This window comes from Blennius ocellaris (genome assembly GCF_963422515.1).
Source record: "Blennius ocellaris genome assembly, contig: SCAFFOLD_113, whole genome shotgun sequence".
In the NCBI taxonomy this organism is placed as follows: domain Eukaryota; kingdom Metazoa; phylum Chordata; class Actinopteri; order Blenniiformes; family Blenniidae; genus Blennius; species Blennius ocellaris.
This window is the reverse complement of record NW_027662185.1, coordinates 50,366-60,852: the sequence shown is the minus strand read 5'-3', so window position 1 is coordinate 60,852 and position 10,487 is coordinate 50,366. Positions and strand designations below refer to the sequence as shown.

The window sequence follows — 10,487 nt, the reverse complement described above, 5'->3', positions numbered from 1 at the left end:
AATGTGTGAAGTAGCAACCGGCAAATAAGTGACGATGTCCTCGAGGGTCCAGGGAACAAATAAGTGACGATGTCCTCGAGGGTCCAGGGAACAAATAAGTGACGATGTCCTTGAGGGTTCAGGGAACAAATAAGTGACTATGTCCTCGAGTGTCCAGGGAACAAATAAGTGACGATGTCCTCGAGTGTCCAGGGAACAAATAAGTGACGATGTCCTCGAGTGTCCAGGGAACAAATAAGTGACGATGTCCTCGAGGGTCCAGGGAACAAATAAGTGACGATGTCCTCGAGTCTCAAGGGAACAAATAAGTGACGATGTCCTCGAGGGTCCAGGGAACAAATAAGTGACGATGTCCTCGAGGGTTCAGGGAACAAATAAGTGACGATGTCCTCGAGTGTCCAGGGAACAAATAAGTGACGATGTCCTCGAGTGTCCAGGGAACAAATAAGTGACGATGTCCTCGAGTGTCCAGGGAACAAATAAGTGACGATGTCCTCGAGGGTTCAGGGAACAAATAAGTGACTATGTCCTCGAGGGTCCAGGGAACAAATAAGTGACGATGTCCTCGAGGGTCCAGGGAACAAATAAGTGACGATGTCCTCGAGTGTCCAGGGAACAAATAAGTGACGATGTCCTTGAAGGTTCAGGGAACAAATAAGTGACGATGTCCTCGAGGGTCCAGGGAACAAATAAGTGACGATGTCCTCGAGTCTCAAGGGAACAAATAAGTGACGATGTCCTCGAGGGTCCAGGGAACAAATAAGTGACGATGTCCTCGAGGGTTCAGGGAACAAATAAGTGACGATGTCCTCGAGTGTCCAGGGAACAAATAAGTGACGATGTCCTCGAGGGTTCAGGGAACAAATAAGTGACTATGTCCTCGAGGGTCCAGGGAACAAATAAGTGACGATGTCCTCGAGGGTCCAGGGAACAAATAAGTGACGATGTCCTCGAGGGTCCAGGGAACAAATAAGTGACGATGTCCTCGAGTCTCCAGGGAACAAATAAGTGACGATGTCCTCGAGGGTCCAGGGAACAAATAAGTGACGATGTCCTCGAGTCTCCAGGGAACAAATAAGTGACGATGTCCTCGAGGGTCCAGGGAACAAATAAGTGACGATGTCCTCGAGGGTCCAGGGAACAAATAAGTGACGATGTCCTCGAGGGTCCAGGGAACAAATAAGTGACGATGTCCTCGAGGGTCCAGGGAACAAAAGTGACGATGTCCTCGAGGGTCCAGGGAACAAATAAGTGACGATGTCCTCGAGTGTCCAGGGAACAAATAAGTGACGATGTCCTCGAGTCTCCAGGGAACAAATAAGTGACGATGTCCTCGAGTGTCCAGGGAACAAATAAGTGACGATGTCCTCGAGTCTCCAGGGAACAAATAAGTGACGATGTCCTCAAGTGTCCAGGGAACAAATAACGAGGGGAAAATAACCAAACGTGGAACAGAAGACAAAACATGACACTGATACACGTGTAGAGGAAAATATGAGAATATTATCATGGAGGAGAAGAACGTAGATGAGGAAACTGTCCAGTGTGTTTGGGAAACGAACAATAAATGACTCTGTGGAAAAACAAATTCAGGATTAGATAGATAGATCATTACTTTATTCATCCCCGAAGGGAAATTGTTTTGTTGCAGCAATCTGGTACATATGAATATTATAAAATACAATAGAATAGAAATAAAAGTAAATATAAAAATATCTGGGTATAAGACATAAAGTAAAACACAGAAGGGAACATGGGCACTTAGAAATAAGACGAGATAAAAGCAAGATAAATAAATAGTAAGGTGCAGTGGCAGAGCCATTAGAAGTAGGTATTATATAATAACAATAATACAGATCATAACAATGTGTAATAGTGTATAATACTCGTGTATAGTACTACTAATAATGGTAGCAATAAAATAACTATATATATATATATATCAGTAATAATAATAACTAGTTACTGCACTTACACTAATGTGCTTTCACACATCAACCTGATCTGACCTCTGACCTCTGGAGGCCCAACAAGTCAAACATCACATGTTAAACTGCAGATCTGGACAAATGTCAAAGTCTTTCCTTCCTTTGATCCTTTTGTAGCTGCAGGGATTTGCCAGTCTATTCTGAAATATACATATTAAAGGAAATCAGATATTATTATATTTGCAAAAAAAAAACCCCTCAGTCACCTTATCTGGATATCGTATTTTTATTCAGGATTAAAACAATTTGTCATCACGAGCGTATCAGAAAGATGGTGGGTGAAAGTCAGTCAGCCTGTAGGGGGCAGCGACGCAATGCGCCGTTGTTTACCCTCCCAACAAGCGAAGAAGAGACTCCACTTCCGGTTTTCCGGCAACTCAAACTTGAAATAAAGAATTACGGTCGGATTTTATTTCCCGATTTTTGTTTCAGAAACGCATATCGGGGAAACCGGAAACCATCCGATTTCCGTGTTTTCAATTTTCAATTTAAAAACGAAAAACGGGAGACGGCTCGTCTGGACCTCCAGCCGCCGGGGAGAGAAGAAGAGGCTGCAGTACCACACAGGGGGCGCTGTGACGTCAGGACCGACTGGACCTCCCGCCGCCGGGGAGAGAAGAAGAGGCCGCAGCAGCTAAACAAGCAGAAAGACGCGGTCGGTCCGGTGAACGTGACAAACTCCTATTTCAACATGAACGGACGCTTCTAGTGCCCGATCCAGTCCAGAAGCGAGCCGGAGTGCGCGAGGCTTCAGCCGGCCGACAGACCCACGGTGAGTCGGTCAGTGTCCGGAGCAGCGCCGTGAAGCTAAGCTAAGCTAACAGCCGTCACTTAAGCCTCTGAGGCGCTTCGCTGCTGGAATCCTGCTTCATTATTAGATTCTCCTCTGGAGGAACATCTGGACCCGACAGTTATAAAGCCTCTATAACGCCTTTGTTATTACTACTATTACTATTATTGGTATTGTTGCTAGTATTGTTGTTCTTTTCTTCTGCTAATCTGATGGTCTTCTCTGGGTCTCAGTCCTCTGTGAGGTCCTGGTCTGAGGTCCTGGTCTCAGTCCTCCGTGAGGTCCTGGTCTGAGGTCCTGGTCTCAGTCCTCCGTGAGGTCCTGGTCTCAGTCCTCTGTGAGGTCCTGGTCGGAGGTCCTGGTCTCAGTCCTCCGTGAGGTCCTGGTCTCAGTCCTCTGTGAGGTCCTGGTCGGAGGTCCTGGTCTCAGTCCTCCGTGAGGTCCTGGTCTGAAGTCCTGGTCTTAGTCCTCTGTGAGGTCCTGGTGTCTTAGTCCTCTGTGAGGTCCTGGTCTCAGTCCTCTGTGAGGTCCTGGTCTGAGGTCCTGGTCTCAGTCCTCTGTGAGGTCCTGGTCTGAGGTCCTGGTCTTAGTCCTCTGTGAGGTCCTGGTGTCAGTCCTCCCTGAGGTCCTGGTCTCAGTGAATGGAGAACCAGCTCTGACCCCCCCCCCATTCATGTCTTTGCTCTTCCAGGTGCATCGAGCTCGCTGCCGGTCCTGGTCTCGTCCCCTCGTCCCCTCACCATGGTGGACTACTACCAGGTCCTGGGGGTCCGGAGGGAGGCCTCTGCAGACGACATCAAGAAAGCGTGAGTTGAGTCTGTCCTCTGGTCTGTCCTCTGGCCTGTCCTCTGGTCTGTCCTCTGGTCTGTCCTCTGGTCTGTCCACTGGTCTGTCCACTGGTCTGTCCTCTGGCCTGTCCTCTGGACTGTCCTCTTGTCTGTCCACTGGTCTGTCCACTGGCCTGTCCTCTGGTCTGTCCTCTGGTCTGTCCTCTAGTCTGTCCTCTGGTCTGTCCTCTGGTCTGTCCTCTGATCTGTCCACTGGTCTGTCCACTGGTCTGTCCTCTGGCCTGTCCTCTGGACTGTCCTCTGGTTCCACGGAGACACGGGACAGTTCAGGATTCTGCTGCTGGAGCGGCTTCCTTCACTCCGTCCCTGTCCTGTGTCTCCGACTGGACGGGCTGTGGGACGACGTCCCCTGGTATGAGACGGGAGACGGACCTCATTCACATGTGGACATCAGTCAGATCTGGAGGTGTTCGGTGAAAAACCTGCTGGAGTGAGAGAAAAGACACAACCCAGTATGGAGGGTTGTCACAACAATCCAGAGTCTTGCTCAAGGGCACAGGGAAGTCGCCCGACAACCCGTTCTTCCCTCGGCTGCCCCATTTTATTCCAACGTTGAAGGAGGAGGTTACTTTCTCATTCCATGATACAACAAAGCAGGTTAAACTGGGGATTTACTTTGATGTCTTCATGATTTATTACTTTGATAATTGATTCTCTTATTTTCAGGTTTTAAAGTTTGTTCATGTGACGAAAGTTAAAATAGTTCAGCAGCTGGACCAATTAAAGACCACGGTCACAACACTGTGTGTGTGTGTGTGTGTGTGTGTGTGTGTGTGTGTGTGTGTGTGTGTGTGTGTGTGTGTGTGTGTGTGTGTGTGTGTGTGTGTGTGTGTGTGTGTGTGTGTGTGTGTGTGTGTAAGTATGCTTCTATGTGAGCGGAGAAGGTAGGGAGAAGGTAGGGACGCTATAAGATCAGATGTTCCTCAGAGACCTTGAAGACGTCTCAGAGCGGCGCCGTTAAAATATCTTCTATAAGTACTACGGTACTACGACTCCAGGCTATAAGTACTACGGTACTATGACTCCAGGCTATAAGTACTACGGTACTACGACTCGAGGCTATAAGTACTACGGTACTACGACTCCAGGCTATAAGTACTACGGTACTATGACTCCAGGCTATAAGTACTACGGTACTACGACTCGAGGCTATAAGTACTATGGTACTACGACTCCAGGCTATAAGTACTACGGTACTACGACTCCAGGCTATAAGTACTACGGTTCTACGACTCGAGGCCTGGAGGCGTAAAGCAGCGAACAACACAAACATGGATCAACCATAACTTGTAAAATGTTAATTCCCATTATACCAAGTATAAAGTACAAATGTACTTATCAGGAGGGGACGTGAGGACTTTACGCTCCAAACCCCACAAAGCATCGACGTGAATGTTCGTTCAGGCGTCGTCCAGCGAGACGGACGCTCTGCAGCGAGACGGACGCTCTGCAGCGAGACGGACGCTCTGCAGCGAGACGGACGCTCTGCAGCGAGACGGACGCTCTGCAGCGAGACGGACGCTCTGCAGCGAGACAGACGCGTCTTAAATCTGGTGTCCCCGTTCAGGTACCGGAAGCTGGCCCTGCGCTGGCACCCGGACAAGAACCCCGACGGCAAGGACGAGGCGGAGCAGAAGTTCAAGGAGCTGTCGGAGGCCTACGAAGTTCTGTCAGACGGTGGGTGTCAGTGTCTCGTCTGGCTGGACCAGGGTCTGGCTGGACCAGGTCTGAGCTTCAGACCTGGTCCAGTGGGACCCTGGTCCAGTGGGACGGTGTTCCAGTGGGACCCTGGTCCAGCAGGACCCTGGTCCAGTGGGACGGTGTGTCCCCTGCCCTGCTCTCACCACTGCTCATGTTGCCTCTGCAGCTAGCAAGCGTAGCGTCTACGATCGGTACGGGAAGGAGGGTCTGACGGGAAACAACACAGGAAGAGGTCGGTGGTTTTTCTTCTTCGTTACCAGGAAAAGATCCTGTCAGTTAATTTACCAAGGAAACCAGTGTCAGTCGTTTCATTTGTTGCTTTGAAGTGCTTTGATGTACGTCCACGTGTTCTGAGCAGCAGACTGCCAACGACGGACTGAGTGAAGCAGTGAATGAAGGAGTGAGTGAAGCAGTGAGTGAAGGAGTGAGTGAAGGAGTGAGTGAAGGAGTGAGTGAAGGAGTGAATGAAGGAGTGAGTGAAGGAGTGAATGAAGGAGTGAATGAAGAAGGGAATGAAGGAGTGAGTGAAGGAGTGAAGTGGGCACTGCCGTCGGACCTCCTTTGTCTTGGAGCGTCAGAAGACTTTGTCTCGGGACTTTGTCTTTCAGGGGGACATTTCCACAACAGCGATCATTTCCACCAGCAGTTCACGTTCCGGAACCCAGAAGACGTGTTCAGGGAATTCTTCGGGGGCCGAGACCCCTTCGCCGACCTGTTCGGTGAGTGACCGAGTGACACCGAGTGACCAAGTGACACCGAGTGACACCGAGTGACACCGAGTGATACCGAGTGACCGAGTGAGACCGCATGAGACCGAGTGACACCGAGTGATACCGAGTGACCGAGTGAGACCGCATGAGACCGAGTGACACCGAGTGATACCGAGTGACCGAGTGAGACCGCATGAGACCGAGTGACACCGAGTGATACCGAGTGACCAAGTGACACCGAGTGATACAGAGTGACACCGAGTGATACCGAGTGATACCGAGTGACACCGAGTGATACCGAGTGATACCGAGTGACACCGAGTGATACCGAGTGATACAGAGTGACCAAGTGACACCGAGTGATACAGAGTGACACCGAGTGACACCGAGTGATACCGAGTGACACCGAGTGATACCGAGTGACACCGAGTGATACCGAGTGATACCGAGTGATACCGAGTGACACCGAGTGATACAGAGTGATACCGAGTGACCGAGTGAGACCGCATGAGACCGAGTGACACCGAGTGATACAGAGTGACCAAGTGACACCGAGTGATACAGAGTGACACCGAGTGATACCGAGTGATACCGAGTGATACCGAGTGACACCGAGTGATACCGAGTGACACCGAGTGATACCGAGTGATACCGAGTGATACCGAGTGACACCGAGTGATACCGAGTGATACCGAGTGATACAGAGTGATACAGAGTGACCAAGTGACACCGAGTGATACCGAGTGATACCGAGTGACACCGAGTGATACCGAGTGATACCGAGTGACACCGAGTGATACCGAGTGATACAGAGTGACCAAGTGACACCGAGTGATACAGAGTGACACCGAGTGATACCGAGTGATACCGAGTGACACCGAGTGATACAGAGTGATACTGAGTTGCCCCGGCACCGAGGCCGTTGCTCACGTTGCTCCTCCTCCCCGTGTTTGACTCCGCCTCCTGCCAGGTGCCGATCCGTTCGGCGAGGATCCGTTCTTCGGCGGCGGCCGGCGGCACCAAGGCCGGGCGGGTCGCAGTCGAGCCGGGGGCTCGTTCTACGGGGGGTTTGTTGGGTTTCCCCCCTTCGGCACTGGTTTCTCACCCTTTGATCCTGGTAAGGAGGAGGACAGACGCTGCTGGACACGTCCCCTCGTCCCTCGGTCTCACTCCTTGTGCTGTTTTCTCAGGCTTCGGCTCCTTCGGCTCCATGAGCCCCCTGGCCCCCATGACCGCCATGACCCCCATGACCCCCATGGCCCCCATGAGCCCCATGGGCCACATGGGCCACATGGGACACATGGGCCACATGGGCCACATGGGTCACATGACAACCATGGGCAGTCTAGGAGGTGCCGGCTTCACCTCTTTCTCGTCAACCTCGTTTGGAGGGGGCGGGGGCGGGGGCGGGGGGGGAGGAAGTACGGGGAACTTCCGCTCCGTGTCCACGTCCACCAAGATCGTCAACGGCAGGAAGATCACCACCAAGAGGTACCTTTGATCTTTCTGCGTCTTTAGTACATCTCAAAGCGTCCCTGTCCCAGCAGGTGTCCCTGTCCCAGCAGCTAGACCCCTCAGAAAGAACAGGTGTCCCAGTCCCTGCAGGTAGACCCTCAGTCCACGTCTCCTGTCCACCAGTTGCGTTGTGTCCCGCAGGGTGATGGAGAACGGTCAGGAGCGGGTGGAGGTGGAGGAGGACGGACGTCTTCGCTCCTTAACCATCAACGGCAAAGAGCAGCTGCTGAGGCTGGAGCACAAGTGAAGAGGGACACGGAGCTGAGCTCCTCGTCTCCTCGTCTCCTCGTCCTGTTTGTCTCCTCAGAGCCTCGTCCTCCTCGTCTTCTCGTCTCCTCAGAGCTGAGCTCCTCGTCTCCTCGTCCTGTTCGTCTCCTCGTCTCCTCATCCTGTTCGTCTCCTTGTCTCCTCGTCCTGTTCCTGTCCTCGTCCTCCTTGTCTCCCGTCTCCACCTCGTCCTCGTCTCCCGTCTCCACCTTGTCTCCTCATCCTGTTCGCCTCCTCATCTTCTCGTCTCCTCAGAGCCTCGTCTTCTCGTCTCCTCGTCCAGTTCCTCTCCTCGTCCTCCTCGTCTCCCGTCTCCACCTCGTCTCCTCGTCCTGTTCATCTCCCCAGAGCCTCGTCCTCCTCGTCTTCTCGTCTCCTCGTCCTCCCCGTCCCCCGTCTCCTCCTGGGACGTCCCCCCCCGCTGAGCCGCTGGATGTGGACTCCTCTTTGCGCCGGGTTCTGGTTGTTTTGGCTCAGGTTGTCCTTCTGTCCGTCTTCGGGACCACGTCCATGTTCTGACCTCGTCCTCCCACTTCCTGTTTGCACTCCGCCGTGTCCGTCCTCACAAGACGAGACGAACGTCCACGTTGATTTAAAAAGGAAGTCCTTCGCCCCGTTAACGTGTCCAACGTCTTCTTAGTCACTTTTTCCTTCTTTTGGTTTTTTTTTCAACCTTCAAGTTAAACTGCTGGTAGAATGAGTTCAGTGAGTTATGCAATTTTATATGTACTAATAGTCTTTGTTTATTTAAATACGCATGTTGAGTCTTAATGTTGAAGCTGCATTATAAAGCGCACAGGATGGAGGCGTTCTGGAAACCACCAGTGGACAGACCGCCAGTTTTGTGAACTTTGTAAACCAATAAATCTCCAGTTTCGTCCTGTTTTCAGGATGCAGTCACGTCCAGCTGCTCTTTGTTCACTGCAATACACTGCAGTACACTGCAATACACTGCAAACACACCCAGCAGGACGCCACGGGCTGAACTCGGTGTGGGGGCAAAGCTAAGGGGGCGTGGTCAGGAGGTGTGGTTAGGGGGCGTGGCCTCAAACGCTTCACCTCTAATTATATTAAAGTGTTGATTAACTCTGGGAGTGGAAAAACCCTCATATGATGAGAATCTGGTCCTCACTGGTACATTCCAGATGTGCAGTACACAACATGTACACAGTACATTCCAGATGTGCAGTACACAGTACATTCCAGATGTGCAGTACACAGTACATTCCAGATGTGCAGTACACAACATGTACACAGTACATTCCAGATGTGCAGTACACAGTACATTCCAGATGTGCAGTACACAACATGTACACAGTACATTCCAGATGTGCAGTACACAACATGTACACAGTACATTCCAGATGTGCAGTACACCACATGTTCTTCTAGAACCTCCATGATGCAGCAGCAACTCTCCACTCACACATTTCACATATTTACATTCTGCGTCTACAAACGTTTGTCCATCAGCAATACTACCACAATAAAAGTACTTGTACACACGGAGGTATTTTATCTATAGAATTATTTTGATTAGTTTGTATTTAGTCACTGCATCATGTAACTGTAACTGGTGGAAAGTTACTGTTTGTAAACTGGGGATTTACTTTGATGTCTTCATGATTTATTACTTTGATCATTGATTCTCTTCTTTTCAGGTTTTAAAGTTTGTTCATGTGACGAAAGTTAAAGTCGTTCAGCAGCTGGATCAATTAAAGACCACGGTCACAACACTGTGTGGGTGTGTGTATAAGCGTGTGTGTGGGTGTGTGTATAAGCGTGTGTGTGTGTGGGTGTGGGTGTGTGGGTGCATAAGTGTGTGTGTGTGTGTGTGTGGGTGTGGGTGTGGGTGTGGGTGTGTATAAGTGTGTGTGTGGGTGTGTGTATAAGCGTGTGGGTGTGTATAAGTGTGTGTGTGTATAAGTGTGTGGGTGTGGGTGTGGGTGTGTATAAGTGGGTGTGTGTATAAGTGTGTGTGTGGGTGTGTGTATAAGCGTGTGTGTGTGTGTGTACACAGGTGTGTGTGCAGGTGTGTGTGTGTGTCCATGACCTCCACCATGAGATCAGACTCTTCTTTTCCTCCCTATATGAACCGTCAACCTTCCAGGAGAACTGGTGTCTATAGAGAGAAGGTGTGTGTGTGTGTGTGTGTGTGTGTGTGTGTGTGTGTGTGTGTGTGTGTGTGTGTGTGTGTGTGTGTGTGTGTGTGTGTGTGTGTGTGTGTGTGTGTGTTAGTTTTACTCGATGACCCTCCAGTGAAGTTGAGCTGAAACAAGCTGCTGATCTGGAGGAGCTGTCCCTGGTGCTGAACCCTCAATCCTATTACCTCCGGGCGTCTCTCTCTCTCTCTCTCTCTCTCTCTCTCTCTCTCCCTCATCCCTTCATTCCACGGACAGGACGCCCCCGTGTCTTCCCACTTCCTCCCTTTCTCTCCCGCCCTCCCTCTCTCATCCCTTCCTCCCGCGGACAGGATATCCCTCCCTCCCTCCCTCCCCCGCTCCCTCCCTCCCTCCATCACTCATCCCTTCCTCCCGTAGACAGGACGTCTCCCCTCCCTCCCTCTTCCCCCCCCTCCCTCCATCACTCATCCCTCCCTCCCTCCCTCCCTCCCTCTATCTTTCATCCCTTCCTCCCACAGGCTGGACGTCTCTCCTCCGGCTCCGTC

The 10,487-nt window shown here is 51.2% G+C and overlaps 1 protein-coding gene across 2 annotated transcripts; it reads left to right on the top strand.

Moving 5' to 3' along the window:
- Window positions 1–2,609: 2,609 nt before the first annotated feature.
- LOC308148144 (dnaJ homolog subfamily B member 6-like) lies at window positions 2,610–8,713 on the top strand. Of its 2 annotated transcripts, XR_013937185.1 has the most exons (9): window positions 2,610–2,760; window positions 3,470–3,584; window positions 5,194–5,303; window positions 5,494–5,559; window positions 5,936–6,046; window positions 7,008–7,154; window positions 7,228–7,528; window positions 7,694–7,918; window positions 8,075–8,713. XR_013937185.1 is itself a non-coding variant. In XM_080521580.1 (8 exons), exons 2-8 carry the CDS (start codon window positions 3,520–3,522, stop codon window positions 7,797–7,799), a joined length of 906 nt encoding a protein of 301 aa, XP_080377706.1. In that variant the 5' UTR covers window positions 2,610–2,760; window positions 3,470–3,519; the 3' UTR covers window positions 7,800–8,713. The 2 variants fall into 2 exon arrangements, 1 of the variants encoding a protein (XP_080377706.1); XM_080521580.1 differs by having other exon boundaries at window positions 7,694–8,713.
- The last annotated feature ends 1,774 nt before the right edge of the window (window positions 8,714–10,487 follow it).